The sequence below is a fragment of the Ornithorhynchus anatinus genome, chromosome X2 (assembly GCF_004115215.2).
Source record: "Ornithorhynchus anatinus isolate Pmale09 chromosome X2, mOrnAna1.pri.v4, whole genome shotgun sequence".
Classification (NCBI taxonomy): domain Eukaryota; kingdom Metazoa; phylum Chordata; class Mammalia; order Monotremata; family Ornithorhynchidae; genus Ornithorhynchus; species Ornithorhynchus anatinus.
Genome location: NC_041750.1, coordinates 2,187,095 through 2,201,650, shown reverse-complemented (window position 1 = coordinate 2,201,650; position 14,556 = coordinate 2,187,095). Strand labels below are relative to the sequence as shown.

At 53.2% G+C, this 14,556-nt stretch overlaps 1 protein-coding gene across 1 annotated transcript in view; it reads left to right on the top strand.

Moving 5' to 3' along the window:
• The window catches only part of LOC100073609 (ankyrin repeat and KH domain-containing protein 1-like), a 91,063-nt gene that overhangs the window by 37,570 nt on the left and 38,937 nt on the right, over positions 1-14,556 (top strand). The window contains exons 4-10 of the mRNA XM_029053070.2: positions 1,282-1,429; positions 2,451-2,598; positions 3,592-3,825; positions 4,613-4,707; positions 5,704-5,941; positions 6,177-6,368; positions 7,798-7,907. Of these exons, the coding sequence (XP_028908903.1) occupies positions 1,282-1,429; positions 2,451-2,598; positions 3,592-3,825; positions 4,613-4,707; positions 5,704-5,941; positions 6,177-6,368; positions 7,798-7,907 (1,165 nt within the window). The remainder of the gene's footprint in view (positions 1-1,281; positions 1,430-2,450; positions 2,599-3,591; positions 3,826-4,612; positions 4,708-5,703; positions 5,942-6,176; positions 6,369-7,797; positions 7,908-14,556) is intronic.

Below are 14,556 nucleotides of genomic sequence, written 5' to 3'. Positions count from 1 at the left end.
CGATACTGTCCTCCCGGGACCCCGAGCCCCGTGTGGGGGCCCGTTATCTCTGTTTGTACCCCCAGCACTGAGCGCGGGGCTTAGCACGTAGTAAGCGCCTAACGGCTAACATGGTTGTCGTTGCTATTGCTGCTTCCGTCCGAAGGCCTTTTTCAGCCCCGCTGCCAGGGTGGTGACAGTTCATTTCTGGCTCCCTGATTTGGAGGTAGAAAGGGGGCCGTCACCCTTTGGCTAACTGGCTCCCGGTCAGCTCTTTGCCAGCTCCCTCCTCCCCGGATACGAGCGGACCGGCTCTTGATGTTCCCCTCCCTCCCTCTGTCCAGTGGGTGGCCCGGTGCCTGCCCGGTGACTGAAGAGTGCCGCTAGCCGGGTGGGTGGCGGAGGTTGGGGGGCGGGATGAGAAGCGCTTAGTACAGTGCTCTGCGCACAGTAAGCGCTCAACAAGTATGACGGAACGAACGAAGAAGAAAATCCAGGTGGGTGGTTCAGGGACCCAGATCAGCGCATGCATCAGCGGGTCATTTTAATGGCTCAAATCACTCCGTGTAAAAAGGGTTTTGGCACCTGAGCAGAAGCGGAACAAGGTCCCGTGGAGTTCTGCAGCAGAAAATTCAGGCCAACCCCCTTCCTCTCTCCCCCTACCCCCCCAAACCCTGACCCGCCACTCGAGGGCCGAAAGGGGGGGTGGATGGGGCAGCGCCCCTCTGCAATTTGCAGTATCAGGACGAGAACAGGTATTTTCGGGGTCTTCTGTGCTCCCGATTCCCCCCCTCCGAGCACGGCCCTTTGGGGGACACTGTGAGAACCGCTCTGGGACTCTGCCACTCTGAAAGCACTCAGACTTCCAGAGGCAGCACTTGCCTTGGAAAATCAGATCTCCCCAAGATTTCGGAGGGGCCCTCCTCAGCCGCCCCAGCGCCTCTGCGGTAGCCCTGCCTCTGCGATTGAAAAATGGTTCTGGGGCTACAGTACGCCGAACATTTTAATCGGTTAATTCCCCTGTAAAGGGTGTTTTCAGTCCACGTTCTGAGACAGCCGTGGGGGGCTTTAGGGAATATCCCAGGTGGGGCGGGGTGTCTGTCCAGATGAGTGGTCGGGTGTCCGTTTTCGGTCGAGGTGCCCGTTCCTCCGTGAGCAATTCCCGTCAAGCCCAGTCCACCGAGCCCCTCCGAGGTCGGGACGCCATGTTCCCCGAGGCCCTCCTCCGTCGGGAGTACCTTGCTGTGCGGGACCCTCCCTTCTCGGTGTCGGTTTCATTTGGCCGACGGTTCTCGTTTCCAGTCGCAGTTTGGCCGAAGCTTGCTCCGATGGGGATGTGAATGCTGTCCGAAAACTGCTGGATGAAGGGAGGAGCGTAAATGAACATACCGAGGAAGGCGAGAGCCTGCTCTGTTTGGCCTGTTCGGCCGGCTACTATGAATTGGCACAAGTAAGTATTCATTCATTTGATCATATTCATTGAGCGCTTACCGTGTGCGGAGCACTGTACTGAGTGCTTGGGAAAGTATAATATGACAGTAAAAGGTGATATTCCCTGCCCGCGAAGAGCTCACGGTCTAGAAAAGTAGAAGTTAGCGACTTCAGTTACCGAGTCCCGTGTCCGTTTCGTCCTTTTCCGGCTTGCGCCACAGATGAGGAAGATCAGCATCTGATAAAGGGATTCAGATTCTATAAAATGGGGGTTCGGTCCTATTCCCTCCTACTTAGACCGGAAGCCCCAGGTGTCCTGCCTGATTATCTTGAATCTACCCCAGTGTTTAGAACAGCGCTTGGCATATAGTACGCACTCACATGCCATTATTATTATTGCCGTCACCATCCTCCTCACCCTCACCCTCGCACCACGGGCCAGTCCCGGTCACGAGAACAAATAAGGAGTAGGGGTTTTTTTTTGGGAAAATTTCCTCACCCCGATGGTGAGAATTCACCATCCACTTAGCGGGTGGAATAAATTAAATCATCCCCAAGGTGTTTCTGAATAGTCTCCCCTCAATCAACTCCCGGCCTTCCATATTATCCATAAATTCTACTCGTTCGATGGTATTTATTCAGTGCCTGCTGTGTGCGGAGCTCTGTACTGAGCGCTTACTAAGGACTCAGGCATCTCTATTGCAGAACGCCCCTGGCGCGGAGCAACCAAGCTCCTTGACCACGGTTGCGGCCATAGCCTGCCGATGGGAGGCTGTGATAATCCCCCTCCTCACTGCAGTGTTGAGAATCAATGAATAATCCTAAAGCCCTCTGCAGCTGAAAGCGCTTTGCTGATTAATTGGGAGTTGACACGTTCGCTCGAAACCCCAGTTCCCTGTTTCTCAGACCCACCTCTGCAGAGAGGGGAAAAAAATCACCCCAATCTCTCTGGATTCCCCAGAAACGGGGGAGCTGTGGGAGCTAGAAAGCTGGTAGAGTCGGTGTCTTCATGTGTGTGGTTTTTTGGTGTTTTTTTTAAGGTGTTGCTCGCCATGCATGCTAACGTGGAAGATCGCGGGAATAAAGGGGACATAACTCCACTAATGGCAGCTGCCAGTGGAGGCTACGTAGATATTGTCAAACTGTTACTTGTTCACTGTGCAGATGTCAACGCCCAGTCTTCTACAGGTGCGTAGCTCAGTTGAATATATGGTTTAGCTATTCACACCAATTCAACGCTGTTTTTCTTTGAACACGTACTGGGTGTAGAGCACTGTGCTGAGCCTTTGGGAGAGGTTTAAAAAAAAAAAATTACTCCCTCCTTGACCTCAAGGAATCTACGTAACGGGGGAAACAGACAAGCACAAAATGTTCTGAGTCGGGATGAATTAAAGACGGGGTGGGTGGCAGGTGGTGGAGGAGGAGGTGGTTTAGTGAATAAATGCATGCTCAGATGGTAGAATGTGTTCACCAGTGGGCTCATAAACACGAATGGTGGCTATGCATACATACGTGAGAAGCGGCGTGGCTCAGTGGAAATAGCCCGGGCTTGGGAGTCAGAGGTCGTGGGTTCTAATCCCGCCTCTGTCACTTGTCAACTGTGTGACTTTGGTTAAGTCACTTAACCTCTCTGAGCCTCAGTTGCCCAAGGGGTGATTGGGAAGGTGTGACCTGGGAAGGAAAATAATTCCCTGGGGAACGTGAGATTTCAGGTGGGCTGCGAGGGCAGGGGGAGTTGTGGGCTGGCGGAACATGAGGTAGGCCAGAGGCCAAGTAAGAATTTATTCATTCAGTCATTTATTGAGCGCTTACTGCGTGCAGAGCACCGTGCTAAGCGGTTGGGAGAGTCCAACACAACCATAAACGGACACGTTCCCTGCCCGCAACGACCTGACAATCTAGAGTCGGGTTTAGAGACAAATTACGAGAGGCCCTCAAAATCCCGGAGGGATCGGCATTGGCGACCCCGCCGAGGTCCCCTGGCCGTGGCCACGGAACGTCCTATGCCTCCTCGGCCACTGGTCGGCCGGCTCAGCCCCGAAGCGGGCAGTGAGCCTCCGGCGGTCGCTCGGACCCCGGAGTCGGAGCAGGAACTCGCCGGACAAACTTCACGAGCGGAGAGCGTCGGACAGGTACCCAGCGGAATTGTCTTATGACACTTTCCTTTCCCTCCCGTACAAGGAAACACAGCACTAACCTACGCCTGTGCCGGGGGATTCGTCGACATCGTGAAAGAACTCCTGAAAGCGGGCGCTAACATAGAAGACCATAACGAGAACGGACACACTCCGTTAATGGAGGCGGCCAGCGCGGGGCACGTGGAAGTCGCCAGGGTTCTTCTCGAGTACGGTGCAGGCATCAACACTCATTCTAACGAATTTAAAGAAAGTGCACTCACGCTCGCTTGCTATAAAGGTACCGGTGATTTGTTCAAGGACTTTGAGAACACCGAATCTCCGCCTCACTTAGAGAAATATGCACGTTATGAGCCTCCGGCAAATACCTGCCAACTCCACCTACTTGTAAAATTGAACTGGAGTGATAACTTTTGGTGCTAACTCTGCTTCCAAAAAAAAAAAAAAAGTCTACGATCCCTTGCGCTTTGCTTCAGTGCGTCTACCTGAGAAGTATCATAATTTGGTAGCTTCTGATGGTGGGCCTGTCCATACTTTGAACTTCTGAGCACAGCGATTTCTAGGCGCCGTTTTCCCCGGTTGGGTCTCTGCAGTCAGCCTTTTATTTGTTTTTCATCGGGGCTGGGAAGGCGGCCAATTTTTCCATGGAATCTTGGGCAGCAAGTCCTTGATACGGTTTCTTTATGGTCCTTTCGTAGCGTCTTTTCGTTTCATCGACCCACCCTGCCGGTGGTCCGTCGGTCAGGTTTTCCTCTTCCGGCCTTCTGGATATTGAATTTCTCATATATTTGAAACAGGGTCTTGTGCCGGACGAATCTGCACGCATGCATTAAGACAAAAAACAGGACTGTCACTGTAGCTCGAATTGCGTGCCAGGAAATTCTAGTCGGCCTCTCTGTCGAGGCGATCAAGACCTCAGTCCCACTGTAGATCCATTTTTTTTTAAATAAATCCAACCACTGGTTATTCACTTGAGAATGTCCAAACCGTACGTTTTGTGTTGACGTGTTCAAGCACTGCTGACCTCCACGACAGAGGGCTGACTCGATTTGGTACTCTTCTTGCAGGCCACTTAGATATGGTGCGTTTTCTGCTTGAAGCTGGTGCTGATCAGGAGCACAAGACAGATGAGATGCATACGGCGTTAATGGAGGCGTGCATGGTAAGTCTGAAAAATGGCTGTTGTCCTTAAAAGGGAGAGAGAATAAAGAAAACCACTTGAAAATCATCCCCCCCGCGATTTAGGGAAGCGTGGGTTTTGGTGTCTAGAGCGTGTCTCCCCGATCTTATTCAATATGCTGTCCACAGCTCTGCCATTGAAAATGAGCGTGCCCTTTGTGGAGGGAAAAAGGTCAGTGCTCCTAAATATTTTGTAAAAAAAAACACCTAAAAGATTGAATGAGAGAGCCCTTCAAAATTCCATCTCCCTGCCCCAGGTTTTCCTGTCGGTCCAGGGCCGAATGTTATATTTTCTAAGGAAATGAATTTGATTCCCTTGAAATCACTTGATTTGAAGTCGATCCTACTGGATTGCTTAAGGTGAAAATGAATTTTTACACAGTTTCTGTTTCCTTGTGTGAGTCTCCTCTCTTCGTGATCTCGAAATAACCAGACCAGGGTTGGGACTATGATTTCTTTCCTTAAGGTGAGGCTGCTCAAAGCATTCAACGACTCAGAGTTCTTTCTGTCTGGAAAGAACACGGATGTGATCGGCACCCCTCGGTACCAAACTAGTTGGTTTTCCTTTAAAATAGGCCCAACTGTAATCGGGACAAACAGACCTCTCGGGCTCTTTAGCGTGGGCAAAAAACGGGTGGCTGGGTTTAAGTGGACCGACCTTTTCCAACAACTTCCTCCTGTTTTCATCCCTCACCTCCCTTCCTGCTCCCCCAATCCGATCTCATAATAATAACAATAGTTACTTATGAAGTGCTTACTATGTGCCAAGTCCTGTTGTCAGCGATGGGGTAGATACTTGGGGCTTCCCCTCTTAATCCCCATTTTACGGATGAGATAACTGACTTGCCCAAGGTCACACAGCAGACCTGTGGCGGAGCCAGGATTAGAACCCAGGTCTTTCTGACTCGCGTGCTCTATCCACTCAGCCAAGCTGCTTCCCTGAGGATCTGCTAACGTTCTGTCCCTTCTCACCCGGCAGGACGGCCACGTCGAGGTAGCCCGGTTGCTTTTAGATAGCGGCGCCCAGGTCAATATGCCGGCGGACTCGTTCGAGTCCCCGCTGACCTTAGCCGCCTGTGGGGGACACGTGGAACTGGCGGCTCTGCTGATAGAGAGGGGAGCCAATCTGGAGGAAGTGAACGACGAAGGCTACACCCCCTTGATGGAGGCAGCTCGGGAAGGACACGAGGAGATGGTAGCCCTCCTCCTGGCCCAAGGTAAGAGACCCCCATCTTCCCCCAGCCCTCTCCCCGTCTCAGTCCTCTGGGAGGTGACGCCCCAAGAAGCTTTAGAAGTGAAAATCCACTTCTTCCAAAGCTCAGAGCGCCACCAGAACGTCCCCCGCCGGCCCAAAGGTCTTTGTAGAGACCGAGATCCCGACTCCCCGATAAGGAGGCGTTGGAGGGTGCCGATTGCTCGCCAGTCACTGAAGCTGTCCCCCGTTTTCCGCAGGAGCGAATATCAACGCCCAGACAGAAGAAACGCAAGAAACGGCCCTCACCCTCGCCTGCTGCGGCGGGTTCTCCGAAGTGGCCGACTTCCTGATTAAGGCGGGCGCCGATATCGAGCTCGGCTGCTCCACCCCCTTAATGGAGGCCGCTCAAGAGGGCCACCTCGAGTTGGTTAAATACCTCCTAGCTGCAGGTAGGCCCGTCGGCGGTTTAAAGAAAACCCCAGAATCCGAGAATGCCCCAAGCTGGTGTCAGAAAGAAAGTCCAGCCTGGTTTCTTTGACTTCTTTCCTTTCCCCACTCTCCGCTTCGCCTCTTGTTGCCGTTGAGATAAACGAATCGGTTGAGGCGGGAGAGCAGGTGAAGCGATCGAGAGTTTTGGAAATGCGCTCGACATGGTCACAGGCCATCGTTCACTCGCCCACTGTTCGGACACCCGAGGGGACACTGGGGTTGGGAAAGCGAATCCCCCCCCCAGATCATTCCAGGCTTGGAGTTGGGAAGGCTGCCGGCAAAGGAGTCGGAAGTGGGAGGCGGGAACCTGGAAATGTGGTTGGTTTTGGTTTTAAAGCAGGTCGTCGTGGCAGGGAACGTGTTTTGCCCACCTTGTTGTACCGCAATCTCCCGAGCGCTTAGTACAGTTCGCTGCACACAAAGTGCTCAATAAATACCATGGATGATGAAAACCCAGGAATGGGTAGCCTTACGACGTGGGACCCAGAGGCCCAACCTTTCCATGCCCATTGAGCCATCGTAGAATTTATGGAGCACCTGCTGTTGGCCGAGTGGTACACGGAGGGCTTGGAAGAGTCCAGGAGAATCGGTAGACGTGATGCCTACCCGTAAGGAGCTCACGATCGAGCACACGGGACAGAGACTAAAGTAGATTTCAGACGGGAGGGAGTGAGAGAGCATGAATTATTTGATCATAAGTTATGCAGGGGTTGTGAGGCAGGAAGACAGCTGATAGTATTGCGGCTGCCTAACCGAATTGAAAACTGCATTATAAAAGGAAGCGTTGGAAACCGTCATCCAGATTAGGTATTATCATTATTATTAATTTGGTATTTAAGCGCTAACTATGTGTCAGGCCCTATTCTAAGCGCCGGGTGTGGATACAAATTAATCAGGTCGGGCACAGTTCCCGTCCCACCTGGAGCACGCTAAGTAGGAGGGGGAACAGGTATCGAACCCCCATTTCGCAGATGAGGAAACTGAGGCCCGGAGGAGGGAAGTGACTTGCCCGAGTTCCCACGGCGGGCAGGCGGCGGAGCTGGGATTAGAAACCGAGTCTTCCGACTCCCAAGCTGATTTTCAGCCGGTCCCCACTAGCTGATTTACAATTAAGTCCATGAAGTGCCGAAGGGCAGCCGAGTATTCCTCAAAGGCCGAGGTTTCTCGGCGGATCTTCGGACGGTTCCCTTTTCTTCCGAGCAGTCCGACTCCACCAGGAACTGCAGGTCAATCGTTGGATCGATGGTATTGATCGACGGCTTACTGCGTTCAGGGCACCGTACTCTAAGCGCTTGGGAGAGTCCAATACGACAGAGTCGGTAGACACGTCCCCCGCCCGCATCGAGGTCACGGCCCAGATGTAACGTTCGGTTGGTTTTTGTCTTCCAGGCGCTAACGTTCACGCCACCACGGCCACGGGGGACACGGCTTTGACGTACGCGTGTGAGAACGGACATACGGACGTGGCCGACGTTCTGCTCCAAGCGGGGGCCGATTTAGTAAGGCATCATTTCAGTCACCATAACCCCCGCGTGCGAGACGGGCGGGCTCTGGGCCCAGTCACTGCCGGGCAAGTCCCGGCTGCCCGGCGCTCGGAGCGAGTGGGTGCCCCTGGTGCTCCGCCTGAAAGAGATCTCTGGAACTTTCTAGATCTCTAGGCATCCCGCCATCGTTGCGGACTCTTCCAGCGATTCGCTCGAGGTTGCCCAAGGCAGTTGGCTGCGACTTTATGAGGGGTTGGGGGCTGGGAGGGATGAAAGGTCACTACCGTTTCCTAGAGGGGAGGGGATTTGATTCTAAGGTGACTCCCCAGGGCTGTTAGCAAACCAAAACAGTAGCCTTCTCTTCCTTCGATTGCCACGTTTTGTTCTGCCCACATCCCCTGCCATCATTATTTCTTGGCTTTTCTGGTCCCTGGGATCCTGACCCCAGAACGCGGGCCTCCTGCGTGAGGGTCGTAGGGCGGTCAGCGTGTGTTCTCCGCTTCTCGTTTCAGTGAGCCCCTTTGATCCTCTGTCACCCCGAGAATGTCCCATGCTCTGTAGCTCCTCTCCTTGAACGAACGTCCACATGAGCCATCGTCCGAGGGCGACCCGTTGAGGGCCTTGAGCCCCGCCATCCCAAAGAACTTGAAAGAGCAGCCCTAGAAGAGCGGCTGAAGGTTTTAGGAAGAGTTTCCGGTGGACCTTGTTGGAAAGCAGCCTCCCACCCCCTAGTGAGGGAATGTTGCCCGGGGTCCATTTTGAGTCCCTCTCAGCATCCGTAGCTTAGTGCGGTCTCTATTTGCCTGAGTTGTTTAAAGACCCAACTCCACCGTTTCTGGAAAGAAGCGAAAACCCCCCTGCCAGCCTTTCTGTGCAGCCAACGGGAATTCCACACTGATCTACCCCGGCTTGGGAGGAGACTCCAGATTGTTCCGTTCGGGGACCGCAGGCCGGACCCGGCGTGTCCCTTTGGATCGCGGTGCCTGGGTGGTAGAGGGTAGCTAGCTCTGGGCACTCCCTGCAGTCCGGCGGTTACTCCCCCCGCCCTCCGCCCCTAACCTCACGTACGTCCTGCGGACCTGACCAGCCCTCCTCGGCCGGCCCCCCGTAGTGTATCCCGCTGTCTTGGAGTGAGCGCAGTGAGATTTTCAACTCGCCCACAGTCCCGCCCACAGGGTAGGGCTTGTAGATTTGTACTGCAAACTCACCTCTTAATTATAATGATAGTAAAGCCTTTACTAGTGTGTCAAGCCCCGTTCTAAGCGCTGGGCTATAGAGACAGGCTAATCGGGAAAAAGTCCCTGTCCCACATGGGGCTCACAGTCTTAATCCCCATTTTACAGCTGAAAGTACGGCCAGAGTATTTTAGCCGAGCTTCGGCTGACGCTCTCCTGCATCCCTGGACTCTTAGCGGGGTTGGGACAAGAGTAAGGCCTGCCTTCAAGAAGGAGGAGAAGAATAATAACAGTATTAAGCTCTGATTAACTGGTCTCTCCCCTAACACTTAGAACAGTACTTGGCACGTAGTAAGCGGTTTGCAAATACGATAATTACCATACTATTACTAATAAGTGCTAGAGTAGATTCAAGATAATCAGGTTGGACAGTCCCTGTCCCACTGAGGGCTCAGTCCCCCAGCCCCTACCCGGAGGCCAAGACGGAGAACGGTGCCTGGATCCCTATTCTGTCTCGGGTTGTTCTAAGAGTAATAAGAGCGGTAATGGTTTTTATTAAGCTCATCCTATGCGCCTAACACCGTACTAAGCCCTGAGAGAGGATACCTGGGTGGTACTCAGGCCTGGTCCCTGTCCCTCAGAGGGCTCACGATATAAGATTTCAAGTGGGGAAAGGGGATCGGAGGCCTGCATCAAGAGTGAGGAGACCCTAAAACGCAACACAAACGCACAGAATAGACTCAGAGCGTCGGTGGCGACGCAGGAGTCCGAGGGTGCGCAGGAGCCGTTTTCGTTCGGGGCGCCCACGGAGCAGAGCAGGAGAGAGGACCTTTGCCGGTGGGAGGGAAGGCGCTTTTCTTGGCGATGATGTAGGAGTCAGAGTACGCAGGAGCCGGGACCCACAAGTGGTGGGAGGGAAGGCGACGGTAAAGAAGTGAAACCACAGGTCTCGACTCAAGACAGCTGTACACACCTGGGGTCGGCGTGTGAGCCTGTCCCTGTGGCCCCCTCCCCATCCCCCGGGGTGAGGCCCAGCCCCTCGGCGGAGCTGGGCCGTCACCCCAGAGTCACCGGATTCATCTCGGGCAGGGTTGGGCCCCCGTGGGACTCTTGAGCGTAGGGTTTTGAAAAAGCGTGGTTTCCACGTTTCCATTCTGGGTTACTGCTCAACTGTCGGCCTTCGGGGGCCGATGGACTCGAAAGAGTACTGAGGTGGCTGGGGCGTGAGCGGCGCCAGGGAGAAGAGGGAAGGAGGAGGAACCTGAGAGAGGAGATCCGGGCGGTGAGGGAGAAGATGAGAGTGTTGGCCAGACTTACTTGCCTTCTGGTTGTAGACCCATATGGAGGGAAGGCGCTATCTTTCTTCCTGGCAACCCCCATTTTGTTTGGCGGCCTTCCGTGGAGCCGCTTCCTAAACGCGGATTGAGGGACCGACCAATCGTTCAGTGGGATTTATTGAGCGCTTACTGTCTGCAGAGCACTGTACCGAGCGCTTGGGAGAGTTCAGTGCAGTAGAGTCGGTGGTCACGTTCTTTGCCCACGAGTGGGCAGCAGCGTGGCCTAATGGAAAGAGCCAAGGCTGGGGTTCTAATCCTGGTTTTTCCACTTTTCTGCTGCATGACCTTGGGCAAGTCACTTCTCTTCACCTCAGTTTCCTCATCTGTCCAATGGGGATTCAGTACCTGTTCTCCCCCCGAGACCCTAAGCCCCATCTGGGACGGGGCTATGTCCAACCCGATTAACTGGTACCTACCGTAGCGCTTAGGACAGTGCTTGACACACATTAAGTGCTTAACGAACATAATAATTGTAATTATAAGGAGCTTACAGGCTAGAGGACAATTTAGTAAGAGTTATGTTTCGGGGATTCGATTTATAAGAACTGGTTGGGCAAGCGCTGGTCGTTGATGGCTTGGGGCAGTCCGCCTGAAGACCGGGAAGGACTTAGATCGAATCCAGCCCGGGGATTCTGAAATGCTGGATTAGGACAGACCCGTGAGCTTCTTGGTGGGGAATGATAGTCTTTGAACATTAGAGCGGTGTTATGCAGGTGAGGGTGAAAACGTCTCCTCGATTTTTTATTTTTCTGGTCTGATAACTCCCTAGTAATGCTGAACGCCCGGTTGGAAAAGTTCTTCTCCCAAGGTGTAGTTCCCTCGTAGGAATTCTGAGAAAGAGATTTAGTGAATTTTGGAAATTCAAACCTTGGCGTTCCAGAGCTAACGCACACCGTATCTGTGTGTGGGGAAAAAAGTGTACCTGGGGCTTGACGTTATCATTCGCTCATTCAGTCGTATTTATTGAGCGCTCACTGTGTGCAGAGCACTGTACTAAACGTTTGGAAAGTACAATTCGGCAACAGAGACGGTCCCTGCCGCCAGCGGGTCACAGTTTCAAGTGCTTTTACTCGATCTGTTCTTCCTCCCAAATTCCATCTCGGGTGAGGTTCGAGGGTGGGGGCATTGACCAGTAGAGTCAGCAGATGCAAGATTGCCCATGGCGGGGAGGACTCTTTCCAGCTTAGTTTGAAAGTAGATTTTTCTTTTTTTCCCCCTTGCATATGCTGGCTGATTGCATGAGACCAGCAGGTCCCCTTGGGTACTGCGAGAGTGCAGCCCAGTCTTCTGTTTTGAGTGGAGAAGCATAACGTGTTGAAATTACAACCTCCTCCTTTCTCGTCCTGCCTCCACATATTTCTCCCCACCCCTCCCAGTCTGTCTCTCTTCCTTCTCCGTCCTGCTGTCTTTGGTTGCCTTCTTCCAGGCACTGTTCTCCCGCTTGGCTCCGACAAGAACCTCGCCGGTATTTGAGCGGTGTTTAGTGAGGCCTGCCGTCCCTACCTCCCTGTTCCCTGCAGGATGTGGAGGAGGAGGTTCCCGCTTCCTCCTCTTGGGTGGTCAGCTCTAGGCCAGGTGCGGCGGAGCGAGGGATGGAAAATGAAAAAGTAGGGGAGCTCAGAAGGGATTTGGGCGTCACGCAGAGCTGACGGTCATGGTCGTAGGGGCGTCACGGGGGAGGTATTCATTCGGCTCCCCCTCCCCTCTTCCTTGTGGACCTCAACCTGGCCTTTAAAACTTGGGAGCGGGTAAGAATGCTCACTTCGGATTCCCCAGATATTCCGTGAAATTCTTTGTTCTGCCCTCAAGGAAGTCAAGGCCCCTCTTACTGTTCGCCTCCATTTGGCCACAGTGAACACTTTGGAATTTCATTTCTTAGAAAATTCCAGGCCCGTCCTCCATCTCTGATTCTGGAGAAACCAGAAACCTCTTCCTACTTCCTGACTCCCTCGGTCCTCTTGACGAGAGCCTCGTAGGCCATTACGGCCGATCAGCATCGCTGCCAGCCACAGACTACGAGACTAGGTCCTCTTGGGTTCCTTCGACGTTGGAAGATGTCTTTAACCATTCCAAAAGCAGTCAGTGCTACAGCAGTTCTTCTAAATACTCCGGGTCAGAAGCAGGAACTGTGTCTAGATGTCTGAGTTTCCCAAGCTTTGAAGTGGATCATTCCTTAGCATTCTTGGAAGCAAACTTGTCTTGAATGCTCACGTCCTCTGATACGAGCTAAAGGAGAATCTGAGAGGCCAGAGCAGATATTTTTCCGCGTTATTCCATGTAAATTAATAAAAATTGTTTCTTAAATTACACTTGAAAAGTTGGAGAAGGGTTTTTTGGTTGTTTTGGTGGCTTTGTTTTTGGAGTTGTAGGTCCTTAGTTCAGGTTGGTCCCCCACCTGTTGCTTAGGCAGAAGGTTTAGCCTGGTCTTCAGATCCTCTGTTGTTCATTCAGAAGGCATTAGGCCTCCATTGCAATTTCTGGTTGCCTTCTACCGAAGCCTAGCTGAAGTCGAGGCTTCGCTGTTAGACGGCCCCGGCTCCCTTGTGAAAAGGAAGTTTCCCTGCCCAAAAGACCCCAGGGCTGAGGGCTGCCAGCGAGTGTCCTTTGGCGGAAGAGTTTGAGTTAGCCGTGGAACCCAGAGCCTGTACCTGTACCTTAAAAACCTGAAGCGCCCAGCCTTGCGTCTTCACGGCCGCAGGTGTTTTGGTTTTTTTTATTGTTTGTTTTCCCTTTTTTTTTCCCCATTTTTGGAACGAGATCCGTGAGTTCTTGTTTTTCCTTCCGCAGGACAAGCAGGAGGACTTAAAGAAGACTATATTGGAGGGCATAGAGGCGGCCAGGCATCAGGTGAGGGCGGCCTTTGATGCTTGTAAGCTACTGAACGAGCAGTCGATGTTTGGAGGCATGCCAGCAGGGATCAGGATTTGCCCTTTGGCCAAGAGGAGAGCTCTTCAGAGGACAAAATGGCAGCCCAAATAAAGAGAGCACTCTACCCCAGAGTCTGGCAGTCCCTCAGTCCTCTTTCTCAACAGCTTGGCTTACGACAGCTCCTTTCACCCGCTTCTCCTTGGCTTTCCCTGCGAGCTTTAAGCGGGCTTGGCAGGGCTTGAAAGCTCAGCATCGCTGTGATGCGTCTTTATCGTCATCTCTGTCCCCCAGACATCAGAGATTCCCAGCTCCGGTGGCCGGCTCTTGTTCCCCAAAGGAGTTGGAGAAAAGCTGGGGCTCCCTCACCTGTCTCGGGAGTCTCTTCCTAAATTTTCGCGTAAAAAAAGCCTTTGGAATCCTTAACGTGCTTTTTCTTGCTCCCAGAAATACGTGACGGAGAAAAATCAATACCCGTTTAGATGCACGAATCGCCTTTCTTTTAGGGGGAAACGCATTTTGGCACAAGTACCAGCGACTATAAGAAGTCAGGTAGATGTCAGTGTGAAGCGTGGAGATGCAACTCGCAGGGCGGTTTCGGCCTTCCGTATTCAAAGGGAAATCGATTCGATTCCGGGGCCTAGCTTCCCGATTTCTAAAGCTCCCCCTAATTTGGGGAGGAGTTTGTCTTTTCTCCCCTCCTAATGGGTATTCTCGTCGCTTACCTGCTCCTCTCCGTCATCTCCGTCCGGACCGGTCAGAAGCTGCCGTCCTGCACTTCCTTTCTAGAAATCCTAGTCTCCCGTCATCTTTCCCGCTTGTGGCTTGTCCTACCCGGGGAGTCCTGATGGATACCTTGCTCCTGCGGCCAGCCGTGCCCTGACCGCGGGATCCTGTCTCTTGCTTTCTGTGCACGTGGCCTCCCCGGCATCTTAGGGAAGAGCCTTTCAGACATGGCACAGCTTTGCCACCGTCCACCTTGAACTATTTTCTATGTGGAGCTAGATTGGTGGCCAGGGGAGAGGGTTTGTGGACTGAGCCTCCGGGGACTAACGCCGGGGCTTCCGATCCAGGTCCGATTCGGCAAGGGCCAGGTGGGCTATGGGGTGGGGGGAGCCCTGGGTCCCAGCTTCGGCAGCCGGGGTCTCCCGAGGACCCGGCGGCCACAGGTTTGAGGAATAATTGGTTTTCACATCTCTAGTTCCCTAGTGCATTCTCTTCTTTGAGGACGGTCCTCACCTTGTAGCGTTCTCCCCCAGGCTTCTGAGAGAAACCGCCTGTCCTTCG